Source organism: Leiobunum rupestre, chromosome 4 (genome assembly GCF_980474605.1).
Source record: "Leiobunum rupestre chromosome 4, qqLeiRupe1.1.hap1, whole genome shotgun sequence".
In the NCBI taxonomy this organism is placed as follows: Eukaryota; Metazoa; Arthropoda; class Arachnida; order Opiliones; family Sclerosomatidae; genus Leiobunum; species Leiobunum rupestre.
In genome coordinates, this window is record NC_143387.1 from 70,805,108 (window position 1) to 70,822,008 (window position 16,901).

At 38.0% G+C, this 16,901-nt stretch overlaps 1 protein-coding gene across 1 annotated transcript in view; it reads right to left on the bottom strand.

Moving 5' to 3' along the window:
- The window catches only part of LOC149948919 (uncharacterized), an 84,277-nt gene that overhangs the window by 29,914 nt on the left and 37,462 nt on the right, over positions 1 to 16,901 (bottom strand). Inside the window, exon 4 of the mRNA XM_090171187.1 lies at positions 10,926 to 11,049. Coding sequence (XP_090027313.1) covers positions 10,926 to 11,049 — 124 coding nt within the window. The remainder of the gene's footprint in view (positions 1 to 10,925; positions 11,050 to 16,901) is intronic.

Here is a 16,901-nt window from a genome sequence, read left to right on the forward strand (position 1 = left end):
ACCCTCCTACGCATTGTAACCCGGCCACCTGAATTAATGGCTTCAAAAGTCGCATGATGACTTAGGCCTAAGGTGGTGCCTTGGGTATTAGCCTAGCTGGTTATTATTAACGTCCACCGGCGGAAACACTCGGCCCACACTCCGGGCACTAAGGCCCCGCCGTTCCGACGCGCACCAAAAACTACTCCTAAGACATGGCGTCTTTTTAGTTCGTCGATTTTCTCAATTCTCTCTTTTCCTCGCTCGGGTCGGAGGTTTAACCCCTACGATGGGTATTGCGAAATCGGTGGCCACCTCCTTCCCGGAGCGAACAAAGTTTTTGGCGACACCATACGCCCGAGGTATCATTATAAGTTCAGGGAGAGTAAAATACGTTACAGCGTTTCCTATTTGTCACAATAAACTCGGAATTTCGAAACGAGGCTACGCTGGCCCTGGTGATTCTCGTAGAAAGGGGCGTGGTTTAAAGCCGAGATTTTCGCTTCACGAGGTCGGACAGCCAATGATTTTAAGAATAAGCGCAACGTTTTACATTCATCCATTTTTCCAGCCACATTCGGTGCCAATGGAATCTTAGACATTCCGGGTCTAGATATATGTAATATCCTATTTAGTTTGACCGAGGCTGTACATAATAAAGCTACGTCTACACTACTACAAGTTTCATCTACAAATTTGAACCTGTCTATTTTGGTTTATTGTAGAAATCCCCTTAGATAAATAAACTACAGGACCAGAATACAACGCACGTGCGCCTAAAAACGTGTACTTATTAATAGAGCAATTTCAAAAAATATTTTGCGCTTCATGCTAGGTACATATTCCTGATCATAAACAATAGAATTTAAAACACAATATTAGTTGTAAAACTTAATGAAATTGACGGCTTTTAAAAGTAGTTTTGCGCGTGAAAAAAAAAACGCCATCGTTTGAGCAAAACAGCGAGTAAATAAAGCAGTTCGTCGTAAACATCTAGTGGGTAGTCATAGCTAGGAGCAACAAACACAGCACCCCACGCAAGGAGAACGCAAGCCGTCAAAAGTCGTGGATTTTCTGGCGTACAGTTTTCATTGGTTAGACGCTCTAGCGCCTGCTGCCGTCGGAAGGGGAAAATTCGGAAATTGTCTTCCCCCGCCCGTAAAATGTTCAGTGTAAAGGTTCGTCCAATGAAATTTGTACACAAAACTGCCTTAGCATGTTTAAAGGCTAGCTGCGTTCTCCTTGTGTTTGCTGCTCCTAGGTCATAGCATCTCTGACAATAGGCGCTAGCATAAACTCTTTAAGTTTTGTTCAACTTGTTACGCGTGGAGCATTTTAACGAGTTGAACAAGACATAGTAGCTGGTTTCTTTTCGCCTGTTCTCCGAGTAAAAGTGTACTCTTTTTAACCTAAAACATTTTATTCGCCTGTTCCGGAGACGAAAATTATTCCGGCCCATAAACTATTCGCTTGTTCCGGAGTATTAGGGCTACTCTTTTTACTGAAAAGGAGGTGTAAAGGAATAAATCGGATTTCATTGCTGCCGTCGGAAGGGGAAAATTCGGAAATTCTCTCTATCCCCCCCCCCCCCACCCGTAAAACGTTCAGCGTAAAGGTTCGTCCAATGGAATTTGTACACAACACTGCCTTAGCGTTTATGAACGCTAGCTGCGTTCTTCTTGTGTTTGTTGGGGGTAATAGCATTGGTCCGAATAGTGTCGCGTTTGTCCGAATACTCATTTGTCCGAACTCGAAAACCGAAATTGTTCCATTTGTACGAATTTAATGACCTTGAGTGTCATTTGTCTGAACGAGTAGTAGCATTTGTTCGAATTTCCATCGCAAAAATAGTGTTTCGTATATCCCAACCAAAAATTCAGAGTTGGCTTTGATTCCGTTAGGTTAGGTTAAATAGGTTAGGTTAGGTTAGGTGTCTGTTTTCATTGGAATTTAGGTTAGATTGAAGTTCCACAATTATAGTTAAGGTAAAAAAACTGCACGTTTGGGACTCAATTTTTGACGGATTCCTTTAAATGTGATTCTATCGAATTTGACCAAAGCCAATGTATAACGTTGGGACAAAAGACATTTCGGACATTTGACAAACGGATAAAACGGTTAAATTGCCAACAAATTATACAAAATAATTTTCGGACAAATGAAACCGTAATTCGGCCATCTGAGCCATATTTTTGCAGTTCGGACAAATGAGTATTCGGACAAATGCGCCTCGATTCGGACAAATGCTACCAAATCGTTTGTGGCTCCTAGCTGCCATAGTCCTATCACGGCCAACTCTGATGACGCGCTGTTCGAGCAACAACGCGTCATCAAAGTTGGCCGTGGTCTTAGCTATACACTCTTTTTCGCGGTCTTTTCGGCCATTACCTGGAACCACCGGTGGGGGGTCTAGGCTCGGGTCTTTGGTCCCAGGATATGGAGAATGGGGGTTAAGGGGGGTAAACTTAACATGAACGCGCCCAGCAAAATTCCCAAAAAAAAAGTGTATAGTTGGAGCCCGGGGTTTGGATAAGAAATATCCGTTTTATATGTTTTATCCATAATCGAAAATTATCCGAATTAAAAGTTTTTTTTGCATATTAAATCGTTTTATAACAGTGAATAATATCCATAAATAAAGAGTTAGCCAAAATTGTTATGAATAATCGAAATTTTGGTGGTTTATCTCTAGCTAGTTGGTTACCATGGTAACTAAGGAGCTAATGTTTTTCGGAGTTACGGCAGATAGTGGGTAAACACTATTGACTACGCGCGAGGCATTTCGAGTCTAGGGTACGATGTTTATATTATCAAGAATGTATTTATTTATACCTAGGGAGAATGTCTATGTCGAGACGGTTTTTAGCCATTCTCTCAATCCACCCGTTTGTCCCCCCAGTACGCTCCTCCACTTAAAATAAAACGAATAGTCCCGGTATTTCATTGGCTGCTTAAAATTTACGTCACCTAACGCGATGGTAATCAAACGCCGGTGACGTTTTGTCATTCTTCCTAAATATAAATAAATACATTCTTGATATTATCTTTGGTTGGAGCTGCATATTCTCTGTAAACCCCAATAAATTCTTGGTGTAATAATATCCAATATCCGATAGGCCTACCAAACTATTATCAGAAGGATTGGGGGGTTGTGCAGGATGATAAATGGTCAGAATTCGAAGCGTGATCTTTTTATTATAGCGTCAGAATTAGTCGCGGGGGGGGGCGAAAAGATTGGCGCGGATCAAAGTCACGATTATCAGTCATTTGTTTAATTAAATTCCGTTCCCATTGTGTTCGGCTTCCCCGTCTCTCTCTCTCGGCGCAGCGCCCCGGAGGAGTCGTTCGGGGGCCAATAGAGGCCCCGGCGAGAAGGGCCAGCGTCCCCGGTGAGAGGGGGGAGAGAGACATTTCCGCCCACCACCCCCCGGGGACAGTTTCACACTATTTCACCGGACCTCTCGTTTTCTCATATTCTTCATAACGTAAGTAACATAATAGATTAAGTATGACTAGGAGCGAAAGTATGAGATCTATTATACTTCTACGATCTTTTAATTATAGCTTATTTCTCCACGTAATTATGTAAAATTGACCAGTTATTTCACCACGAAATATCTAATTATGTTAAATTGACCAGTTACTTCCCCACGAGATATCTAATTATGTTAAATTGACCAGTTACTTCACCACGAAATATCTATTTAGATTAAATTAAATTAGACTAAAAATTTCGAAATAATTTAAATTTCTTTATGAGATGGATGATTTTATCGTACTGAATGTAATCGAGTTGCTGAATCAAAGTTTAAAAAATCGTTGAAAATAGGTTAATTACGGAAGTCAGTGTGTTAAAATTCCCTTCTCCTTATCTTATGAGCATTTACTTCCGCTACGTCATAGCGTCGTCGGATCCGTGGTCTTTATCAGAGTGAGAGATAATACGACCTTATGACGTAGGGGAAGCGAGTGTTCACTAAACTTTTATCGCTCTGAATGCTATCTGTCGAAATAATTCGGTATTTTACCGCCTTTTGTGTTTTTAAATATTTAAATTTGAAATAGTTTTTTTCGGGGCTGAGCAGTTCAAGTTTGCCTGTACACCGATTAGCAGTAGTACACTGATATTACGCTGGAGTACGCCTAGATCACGCTGGAGTACGCCGAGACCACGCTGGAGTACGCCGATATTACACTGAAATACGCCGAGATCACGCTGGAGTACGCCGAGATTACACTGAAGTACGCCGAGATTACACTGAAGTACGCCGAGATTACACTGAAATACGCCAAGATTACACTGAAATACGCCGAGATCACGCTGGAGTACGCCGAGATAACGCAGGAGCACGAAGAGATCACGCTGGAGTACGCCGAGATAACGCAGGAGCACGAAGAGATTACGCAAAGTACGAAGATTACATCGAAATTAAATACTCATTACGATTACGGGAATCGTGCACACACTTAAATACCGTAATTAAATCATTGATCATTTGAAAGTTCTGTTCATAAGCTATCACAAAATACTCATGAAACATATTTCACATCCCATTATGGATCTTTTTCAATGAAAAAAACTATTTCAAATTTGAAAACTTAATATAAAAACGCAGTTTATGATAATATTATTTTAATATAATTTTTATCAGTTACAGGCTGTCCTTATAACCAAAATTAAAAATGTAACCATGATTTAACAATTTTTAATCTTTATACAGCTAAAGCTACAGATTTGATTTTAAACGAATTTAATTATGATTTAATCATAACAAGGTGTCTAATAATAAAGAGTGATAAAATCATTCGTCTTTAATAAAGTTTTAAATAATGACGAAATATTTAAACAATGGGTACGAAATTTGTTTTGAAATAAAGTCAAAAATGGGCGTGTAACATTTATTTGGTTCTATTGCAAAAACACAATTTTATAGAGACCTAAAATTCCAAACCTTCGCGTATCTAATGTTAAAACACAGCTGCTCAAACTGAATTTTATGATTAATATAATTTCAAACGCGGAATTATCCAATTAATAGTTTTTTTATTCGCGCAGTAAACGGTTCAATCTAATTTCATTTTGGATGAAAACACATGCGCTAGCGTAGCCCATTTCAACTTTCCCTATTATCAGAAGTATATACCTTGTCTCGTTGAGAGAAGTATCCATCATATTTAACTCTATCCATCTACCTGATCATGTTAATGTAATATAATGTAATGTAATTTAATATAACACGATGTAATGTAATATAACGCTATGTAATGTAATATAAAGCAATGTAATCTAATGCAATTCAATTTAAAATGTCAGTTTAATTTCAAAAGTCATTTTAATTTCCAATTCCAGTTTAATTTCAAATGCCAGTTTAATTTCAAATGCCAGTTTAATTTCAAATGCCAGTTTAATTTCAAATGCTAGTTTAATTTCAAATGCCAGTTTAATTTCAAATGCGGAGTGGTTAGCACTTTCGCCTCGCAGCAAGAGGAGCCGGGTTCGATCCCAGCTTGTGGCACTGGGTGGAAACTCGGAAAAACTCCTTCTGCATTGAGTTTGCAAGTTCTTTCCCCACTGGTTTAAGGGGTTTTCCCCCGAGCTCTTCGGTTTCCCCTTCCATAAAAACTTGTTGAGGTTAACGGTAATAGTTAGTGTAGGGAGCGGTTGGCTCGATCGCGTGGCATGCAGGGCTTGCTACCACCCTCCTACGCATTGTAACCCGACCACCTGAATTAAAGGCTTCAAAAGTCGCTTGATGACTTAGGTCTAAGGTGGTGCCTTGGGTATTAGCCTAGCTGATTATTATTATTATTATTATTATGTCAGTTTAATTTCAAATGCCAGTTTAATTTCAAATATCAGTTTAATTTCAAATGAAAATTTAACTTCAAATGCATGTTTAATCTCAAATAGCGGTTTCATTTGAAATAATGCTTTAAATTAATTTAAACTAATTTTGGTTTCTGTTTAATTGATTATACCTATTATTAATTAACTAATAGCTTTAATTTTCTGTTAAAGGCAGAGTTGGTTAAAAAAAACTATACCAGAATTTTAAACAAACAAACTTAAGCAAAATTGAGAAAATCTGCATTCAAATAATATTTTAAAACTGACATTCGCTCAGTCAATAATTTTAAAAATAGGGCGAATTTGTCCGATAATATCCACTTGAGCAATGATATTTATTGAAAGGGAGAAAAACAATATAAATTATTCCCTTGGATGAGTCTGTCAAATTGTCATGATAATTCCGTGACAGGTTTCATTGAATGAAACACCTTTTTGTAGGCAGACTTGGCGTTCGCCCCCGCTCTCGCATCCATCAAACCTCTACATAAGGGATCCCGTTGCGGGTTAATTTGGAATTTACGCTTATTACTATCAGATCTTTCATTGGAAAACTTAATTAGCTGCAATAAAATAACTAAATCAGCACTCTATAGATGGCGTTAGGTGGAGCACACCCTGTAATTTAACTTCACTTTGAACACCGAAGCGCTACGAGTGGAACACTTCTACAGGGGCTTAACCTACTTATCTATTTGACATGAAAATAATCGAAAAATTAAAAGAAATTAAGTGTTATAAGATTGTTAAACTAATATTTATTATAATTTAATCAAACTAATATCTATTATAATTTAATCAAACTAATATTTATTATAATTTAATCAAACTAATATTTATTATAATTTAATCAAACTAATATTTATTTTAATTTAATCAAACTAATATTTATTATAATTTAATAAAAATAATATTTATTATAATTTAATCCAACTAATATTTATTATAATTTAATCAATCGATATTATAATTTAATCAATCTATATTATAATTTAATCAATCTATATTATAATTTAATCAATCTATATTATAATTTAATCAATTTATATTTAAATTAGTTTGAAATTTGAATTTAAATAAAATTTATGAGGATACGTATGTATTTGTTAAGGTTCTAGGAAGTTTTATCGGAAAACCTTCAGTGTGTCAATTATAATTGAGATTTCATTTTCAGATAGATCTCTGAGAGAGCCCTGGCAATAATAATATCAACACGCGTCGAATCGTCAGTCGTTTACAAAATTATCAATTATGTTGTCACTAGAAACAGACTTAATTTAAAAATTAGCGTTGGGTTATACTTATCACTAAATATCTATCAGTAAAGTAATATTACGCTACTGATAGATATTTCAGAGCAAGAGTGATGATTATTTTGGAAAGAGTTTCAAGTTTTCAATTTGCGACTGAAACGAGTGTAGGTGGCGCTTCTTGTATCAGCCCTTAGCGCCAATCAGGAATCCATAACGCTACTTGGAATGAATAACGGCTTCGATTCCACGCCGTTGTGGCGGAACATAGTAGGCGGAGCTTATAAGCCTTTATTTGTCACTGAATTTGACGTCATTTAAGGCGGTATAAGCGTTTTTAGCCCCTCCCACAAGGGGATATGGGGAGATACTCATTCCAAGTAGCGTTATGGATTCCTGCGCCAATACGTAGGGGGAATTTGAGACATTTTTTGATTTCCTAAAGCTAGCAAAATTCGATGTTTCATCCTAAACATTTTAATTTATACGCCTGTAAAAATTTTCAAGGCAAGTTTAAGTAAAGTAACCAGTACCACGTAAAGGTATACGCCAATTTTAATTTTTTAAGTAAAATCTAGCTTCGTTTATGGATGTAATATGTTTCTAAGCCTAAACGCCTAGACCTACATTTTCTGATTATTATTGAAGAGGGCCCTGCGCAACGTCAGGTGACTTTCTCGCTTATATTGAATAACAGCACGCGACGCGCGTTCGGTGGCACGTTCCAAGTAACAGCAGGGTTAACACAGTTGTTCCAAATTCAAATTCCATAACCTTCCCAGATATTCTCCTTGACTTTTTTCGCCAGATTCCCTGACCTTCCCAGATATTCTCCTTGACTTTTTTCGCCAAATTCCCTGACCTTCCCAGATATTCTCCTTGACTTTTTTCGCCAAATTCCCTGACCTTCCCAGATATTCTCCTTGACTTTCGAAACATTTGGCAATAATCAGTAAACATTCTGCATTTGAAACCCAAATTAAATTATCTGATTTTTTTACTAGTTTTTAAAATTCCCTTATTTTTCTCTCACATTTAGACACATTTCCATTTTCCTCCTGTTTCCCCTGTACTGCGGCAACCCTAGGACGCGACAACGAGCGTGCGCTGCGTGCCTTTATTAAATAGAACCGAGAAAGCTTCCCTAATGTTGCCTAGAGCCATCTACAAGTCGGAGTTAAAATCTAACTCATTGGAAAGACTATTTAATTTCCGTAATGATTTTGCTAATCCGTTTACTAATTTGTCCATGGCGAAGATTAGTTTGGTATTTATAGACCCCTGCTCCACGAGCAAATTTAAAGCTCATACTACAGGGGTACAAGTGACTAGATGGAAAAGTAGTCCTTATCTATTATTTTAGTGTAAAATTGGAAATTCAGTATGAATTGGAAACGGGGAAAAGTGAGGTGCAAGAAAGCAGTTGGGGGCGAACTGGTACCATAATACGATGAAGAGGCGAGCAAGAAAATGGGTTAGACGTCGTTTGACAAGTTACTCCGAAGAAAGGTGTACCGACCAGGCTACAAGTATCCTACTTATAATTGTTACGTTTCTTATTATTTAGTTTAATCTACTATCCTAAAGCGTTGCCACGGAAACGCGTTTTATTCGCACTCTCTTTTATTTTATATAAATTTTATTTCACTATTTTCGATATGGATTTCAGTATGACGTTTTTCAAATTGGGCGACGTCACAGCTGTAGCTTTAGTAGTGGTCGCCATTATTATAACATTTTATTTTCTCTATGGGGTAAATAACTACAGTGACGTCGCGATATCGCCAAGTAAAACCTCTCTATAAACTAATCCTTTTTTCTAGTATACGCGAAACTCTTGTACATGTGGCGAACTAGTTCATTTTAGTTTTGATTGAAAGAGCGTGATGTAATGAATAGACGAAAGAAGGCGCCACCCGCGAGAGTGAAAGAGAGAGTGCGAGACACGTGCGGCCAGAGAGAGATTCGTGACCCAGGCTGGGTTTTCTACCCAACAAGAAAAACGGGAACAAAAGGAAGCCCCCCTTTTTATTATAAGCCCCATCCCCCCCTCGGAACGTATACGTATATATTTTTGCGCCAATTTTATTCACTCCAGAATCAAAGCTTGTAGAAGATTCACGAAAAATTCCCGTCCTCGTAGCTCGTTAAAAATAGAAAAATAGGTGCAAATGAAATACACACATAAAGCGAAAAACGCGTCGTAAATGGCGGCAGATTTTTCTTACCCCCCTCTTCCTTTCCCCCCTGTTAGTAAGCGCGAGGTGCCATTTTCCCGCTCCCCCCCTCCCTCCCCAAGCACGCGCTTCGTGCCATTAGGGCGCGTGGCGGCGTGCCCGAGCGAGTCACGTGATCTTTGAAGGAAAGAAAAAAAGAAAAGGCGCGAAATGAAAATGGTGGAGCGCGCTTTATATCTATATACGAATTGAGCGCTATCTGGCGAGGAGCGGCGCGACTTAGCAAATTAAGGAGATAATGGCTCGATCGTTATACCCGCGAGTCGACTTCGAAATATCCGCGCCAAAACCACCCCTCTTTTCACTTTTATACTCTCGCCACGGGGGTGAACGCTATTTTTTTAAAAAGCGTATTAAGCCTCGGTCGGGCCTTGGCGAGAAAAATTCGCGCTTAACGACCCGTAGGTGTGACGCGCTTATTACGGCTACAGAAATCGAGGGAGGAGCGTTCTAGGAATTCCATTTTTTTATTTTAACAATGATGGCGGAGGATGGGAGAGTGAGCTCAGGGGGGAGGTTGAAAATCTATTTCACGGTAATTACGGGTGAGGGCGATGTTCGCGATATTATTTTCGAATAATACTAAAAAGGAATAAGGTAATTGAGGAATTTTACGTTTATGGATTGACCATTATACGGACCGGTTGCTGCGATGTCGTGACGGTCTTCTTCTATTTTATGTACCTGGAAATTATATATGTGCACACTAGGAATGTTTTAGGATCCATTGCCTTAAAACGTAACTAAAAAGCCCCCCCCCCCCAAAAAAAAGGAATGGAAGACGTTCACTAGGAAAATAAACTTACTAGAAAATGGGTTAAAGAAACCCCGATTGGAAAATTTTAGAGGCCTTTTTTTCCGAAAAATGTTCCGTATTTTTACGAAAAAATTTAAAAAAGGTTTCATTCAATGTTTAGCGAAATATTGTTCGCAAATTTAAATTTCGCGGCATTTTCGCCTCATTTGGTCGAATCCAAAAGTAAAACTAAAACTCTAGACTAGTCTAGAATGAAAACCCTTAAAAAGTAATTTATGTTTCAATTTTTATTTTCCGATTTGTGAAAAAATTTCCCTCTTTTAATTTTTCCGAGAAATTAACAACTCTAAACTAATAAAAGGACAGTTCTTGTACATAATTAAGAGATTAAAATAATTAAAAACCACAGTTGTACAATTAAAAGGTTTTATTACAATAAACACAGCTACGGCCTGACGACGACGCTGTTGTTGGCGTCGAAATGACCGTAGCTGTGTTTTTTTGTAATAAAACCTTTTAATTGTACAACTGTGGTTTTTAATTATTTTAATCTCTTAACAACTCTAGATAATTTTAAATGTTCTTCTCAAAATTGTTTAAGTCCCTCATAAATTCGCGTATTTAGATGGTTAAAAAAATAAATTTATGTTAGTGAACTTGTATTTGAATGTTGAATTAGCGAAATTGGTCTAGTTCCGGTTAAATGGACGTATTTTGATCATGAACAAACAGCGAAGTCAATAATCCCCCTCGTTTATACATATATAAATGTGTTTTTTATCATTGTGACATATAAGATAGTGGTTAAATAACGCACATCGGTAAAGTCTGCGAGGTGGAAAAATGTGTCTTACCTGTATTCTATCCTCGGGTAAGTCTGTTTTGAGCGAGAGCATCTCCCGAGCGTAGACATCGGGGTAATGAGCTTCTTTGAAGGCTTTCTCCAATTCCTCTAATTGATAACTAGTAAATATTGTCCTGTACAAAGGAAATAGAAAAAGAGCGTGTTAGACGTCTAAATTTAATTTAATTATGTCAATTTATATGTTATATGTTATCAAGGAAGTCGGTTCATCGATAGGTCTATTTTATCTATTTTTGGCCTACCAACGCCTGTAGAAGTGTTGTACACGCACTACATCGGTGTTCAGGGAGATGCCAACATTTATTGAATTATTTTTTGGAAATTACAAATATCGACATTTTTAAAAAGTATTTTCATAGGTCTATATTTGTGTTCTAAGAGTAATAATAATAATTATCAGCTAGGCTAATACCCAAGGAACCACTTTAGGCCTAAGTCATCAAGCTACTTTTAAAGCCTTTAATTCAGGTGGCCGGGTTACAATGCGTAGGAGGGTATTGGCAAGCCCTGCAAGCCACGCGAGCCAACAGCTCCCTACACTAACTATTACCGTTAACCTCAACAAGTTTTAATGGAAGGGGAAACCAAAGAGCTCGGGGGAAAACCCATTAAAACAGTGGGGAGAGAACTTGCAAACTCAACGCGGAAGGAGTCGTTCCGAGTTTTCACCCAGTGCCACAAGCTGGGATCGAACCCGGCTCCTCTTGCTGCGAGGCAAAAGTGCTAACCACTCCGCCACCCCACCTTAAGTCCGCCACCCCACCTTACTCCGCCACCCCACCTTGTGACAGTTAGTCGAAAGAATTACTGATAGCTACGTGAAATCACGTTTTAGCCCAAGCCATAAGCACCTCTAGAGAGAAAAATAATCCTAGACACGGCTTTCTGTGCGCATTTCCATTTTGGTTGTACCATATGTAACAACCACTCATAAGTATGCCTCTGAATAATATTTAAATAGAAAAAATTACTGAGACCAATTATTATTGGTCTAAAAACCTCTAACCCAAAGTAATTTTTCAACCAAAACACCTTAGTATTTTTATAGTATACCAATAGGCCTTTCTATAAATTAACGTGGCCCTCTTGTTTACTGTTTTTTTTTCTCACTTCTACAATGCTTCCCCAGCTCTCCCACTTAAGAGAGCGAATGAATTCGTCCATAGGTTTGACTGCACAATTTCAAGAACAAGCTGGGTAGTCGTAGCGAATTTATGGAAAGGCCTATTTTTGCTTAACCCTACCCAAAGGCTAACCTAACCTTAACGAGCTATTTGTTTTACATTTTCTTCAAATGTGTTTAGAGTTTAGCTTTTTTATTCTTTTTCATTATGGATTATTCCACTTATTCGCGTGCATCTTAACTTGACCTAAGCCTAACCTAGCCTAACCAAAATCTAAGCAGCATGAAAACTAGGCCTAGCCGTCAATGGACGTTATTACTATTTCTTTCAAGCGGCGGATGTCCTTCAATGACTGGAAAACAGGGTTGCCCGTCAATTTTATGGTGTTAAATAAATAAATTAGAGCAAAAAATATCGTCCGCTATTTATCAGCTTTAAAGGCGCTATTGAAAGGGTTACCATGGAAACCAAAGCTCGTGATCGCGAGGCACGAGCTAAACGATAAGATTGTCGAAACCAGAAACGCTTTCCGGAATAGCGCGCGTTTTCCAAATCCAATTCCCTAACTTCCGTTTCTCATCTAGAAAGTTGACGAAAAAGCCAGGCAAACGTGGTCAAAAGTAAATGAGCCGAAGTTATCCGACTGCCATACTCCCCATGTTGGAGGCGTTTTCCTTATGAAGTTACATTTTGACCTCGAATTTGAAATTTTGCGCGCTCCTAGGCCGAAAAATACCGTTTTTGTTTTTATGAAACCATTTTTTATACATATTAATAGCTATAGACAGAATTCCTAAGTGAAATTTATCGTGTCACAAGACAGGGATGGAAATTAGCTTTTATTTGACTCGATTTTCTCATCATTTTCATAAGGAAAACGCCCTCCGATTATGAGCGCTATTTCAATAATTTCGGTTCATTTACTTCTGATGTGGTAAATTCTTAAATTGGGCTTTTGACGTTTTTCTCGCAATTGTAAGTTTCTGCGGGGGGGGGGTATTTGAAAATACCCAAACTATAGCAAAGAAACCATCAAGTGTTGAGATGTTATCTTCATGGAAGATGCGAAAGTGTCCTTTGTGATGGGAGATTGTGGATTGGCCCTTCGAATCTGTAAGGAGACAGTCAGTTTAAACCAGGAGCAACAAACACAGCGCCCTACACAAGGAGAACGCAACCCGTCAAAAGTCGTGGTTTATCTTGCGTAAAATTTTAATTGGTTAGACGCTTTAGCGCCTGCTGCCGTCGGAAGGGGAAAATTCGGAAATTGTCTTCCCCTTTCCGTAAAACATTCAGCGTAAAGGCTCGTCCAATGAAATTTGCACACACCACTGCGTTAGCGTGTTTAAAGGCTAGCTGCGTTCTCCTTGTGTTTGTTGCTCCTAGGTTTAAACTAGAGGGGCGGTAAGGATGTTTGAGGGGTCACGTCGTCTTAGTGGAATGTTTCATTTGTTAGTCTTCAATTGACCTCTAACCCAGAAGGATAGTCGGCCGAAATACCACGTATAATGTTTAATAAAGTTACATTTCCCATTGCAAAGTTCTTGGTCTTTTGTTTTGAATTAAAGGCAATAAAAGTCGCTAGCTGACTTGGACCTAGGTCCTAGGGTGGTGCCTCGGGTGTTAGCCTAGCTGATTATGATTGTGATTATGATTAACCTAGCTGATTTCTTCTCCACCTAGATAAGACCATCAGTATCATAATAACCATAAGTATGACACTTGTTTCAAAGCTAATTTTCTAACCGAACCTATTTTCAACACTGACTCCCCTGCTCAGCTCCGATTGGGACTCGCAACTGAACTGAGTCCTTGGCATTAGTATATTTCTATTTGGGCATATTTTAGACACTAGGGGACTCTGTGCTGAAGGAAACCTGGATCGCGCAATAAATGTGAAAATCAGTTCGGTTATAATCTATAGGCTCATACCAGGAATCCATAACTCTACTTGTTACGCGTGTGGTAAGATCACTCTGACGGCTTTGGCCCCGCCTAAGAGAGAGAAAAATCCCCTCTGCGCGCTCTCCCCTCTCACGTTGTTGTTTGATAAGTTAACCATGGGCCAAGTTATGATAAATCCAGGACATGACTGCCGTACCTTCGCGCGTACTAAATCCGACATCTACTAGAAATAACAAGCGACCATTTTGAGGAGGGACTAAAAGTGGATGAAAAACAAATTAGGGACAAATTCCAGCAGTAATTTCCTGTTTCTTGGGCGCCATCAAGCGGTGTTTAAAATATTACTATCTCTCCCACCATAGATTTTCCAGTCACGTGGTTTTTTAAATTTTGTTCCGAAAATGACGTATTTCCGCAAAAGAAACATAATTCCGATAGGTGGCGATAGTAGTCGCGTGTTAACACGGCTATACCCGTTTTGGAGAAAAGTGATGTCCTGGATTTATCATTACTTGGCCCATGAGTTAACATAGTGACGTCAAAAAAACCGTCAACCACATTGAGACGAAAATCGATAAGCATTCCAAATAGAGGTATGGATTCCTGGTAATACTTATAGATATTATGTTACTAATGATAAGACTAGACTAGTTGTAGCAGAAGCGTATAATATATCTCTTACGACATAAGTATTCATCTCAATAAACTGTTGATGTTATTCGCTGATTTTTCAAAATGCTGTTTAAAATTCATTATAAAAAGCCTTTTTAATACGATTACATCGGGAAAACTATTTATTAACAATACCCGAGCAAATTAAAGCTCGAGCTGATTGATACGCGGGGAGAAATAAAATGCACTGTGGAAGGGTATCGAAAACCTGTACTCTTAATTTACTGTCCATGATTGTATTAGCCTGACGACGACGCTGGTGTTGGCGTCGAAACGGCCGTAGCTGTGTTTTTGTAATAAAACCTTTTAATTGTACAATAGTGGTTTTTAATTATTTTAACATCTTAATTTAATTTCTGTCCAATCGTTAGTTCTTTGTTGTAAAATCTTTTAAAACAGAGTTGCCATGATCCTTTTAATGTAGAAGCGGTTTGGCGGAAGGTTCGCACCCAATGGAATTTTTCTTTCTTTCAGATTTCTAATGTTTTATACGAAATCTCGAAGTCGTGATCATAAGTGACGTGTTAGTTATTTGTATGATCTTGGATTAACAGTAGTAGTGCCTACCTGGATATATCGCTTGGAAAAAACCTGACCATCAAATGACTTTTGCGACAGCAGCGCCGCTTCGGCGAAGTTAACGGAGAATTTCCGAAACTCCCGTAACGCGTAGCCTTCTACAAGGCAGAACCCGTAACAAACACTTAGAAAATGCACGCGGAATGCTAGAGTGATATATCCAGGTAGGCACTACTATTGTTAATCCAAGGTATGATACTGAATGATATCGGTTAGGGATAATCTGTCAACTCTCTTCGTTATAAACTTTATTTTTACTTTTGAACCATTTAAATTTCGAATAAGTCTTGGACTTGGATGCTTAGTTAAAAAAACAGATACATTTCTGAAAAGATAATGTAGAGCTCTGTAAAAATCTGAACTACTTATTTCCATTTCCTAGTAGGCGTTGTTCTCTTATTTTCCTTTTTGAAAAGTAGGTCAGACGTTGTCAACAACGCCATACAGACTGTCATTAAACTAACATTAAACTTTAGTAGAATAGAACGTGTTATACTTACTCTATTACGTTACTTATAGATAAACACTAAATAAATATAGATTAAATGCGAAAGATTTAAAACTCTCGTGTAAAACTCCAATTCACGTCATTCATAAAAATGGGTATAACCCAATATAAACAGTGTTAAGAAATACGTCTGCACCCTCGAACAATACAACGCCTTAAGCAATAACAAAAAATATGAAGGCGTTACATTTTACCCCAAAAACTAATCCCAAAAAATATAGAACCCCTCCCACTTAACACCCATCAGCGAGTTAAAAAGGGAGGTTAAGCAAAGCGCTCTAGAAGATTGGACGCCAACGTCGAGAGTCAGGTCATCTTTTCACACGGTTTTCTTTTCAAGTTTCTAGTTCAGAGTTGAATATTTCAGAACTTGAAAATTATGTCATATTTCTGTGGTTTAAAATTCTTCGTTGATAATTCCAAATAACGATCGGAGCAGCCGAAAATATTTCGTCGGCGCAAACTGTCGCCATTTTCGGTTTTTCCGCTTAAATATGCACAATTGTCAGTTGCAGGTTAAGAAAGGCAAAATACCTAGTACATTTGGCGGAAAGATCCTAGCACGAATTTCCCGTAAATCGGTGGCGGGAACTTCTAATTTGGCCTGTTTACGGTTGAATTTCTAAGTATACCCGCGCGCGTTATATAATTTTGGAAAATACCGTCTATTGCGTTATATTTCAAAGTGATAATTAATTAATTAAAATAGATAAGATTTAAAAACCGTTGTCATAATATATTTTTAGTACTACAAGTGAGACATATACCTAAAAAAAATTCAGTTTGGCGAGTCCAGGGTAAGTATAGAACGGGTAATGCCGAGATTACCACGTTCACGTACGTACACGTGCGATTTGAGTAAAGTTTAGATGCATAATACCAAAAATACGCTATAATGAAGCTTAGAAATAATAATCCACATGAAATATTTCTTGATCACTCGGAATAGACATTTCTAAAATGTATTAATATAACACGCGTGGAAACCTTTAGGAACTCAACTGAAAATAGGTGAAATTCGAAATTCTCGCCGCCAATTTACCGGAAAATCATGCTGGTATCTTTCCGCCAATTGTACTAGATAGTTTGCCTTTCTTAACCTGTAACTGAGTATAGGAAAGTATTATTTTTCGTCATAGTATCGACTAGGACTAAGCATTGTACAATTAGGTCGATA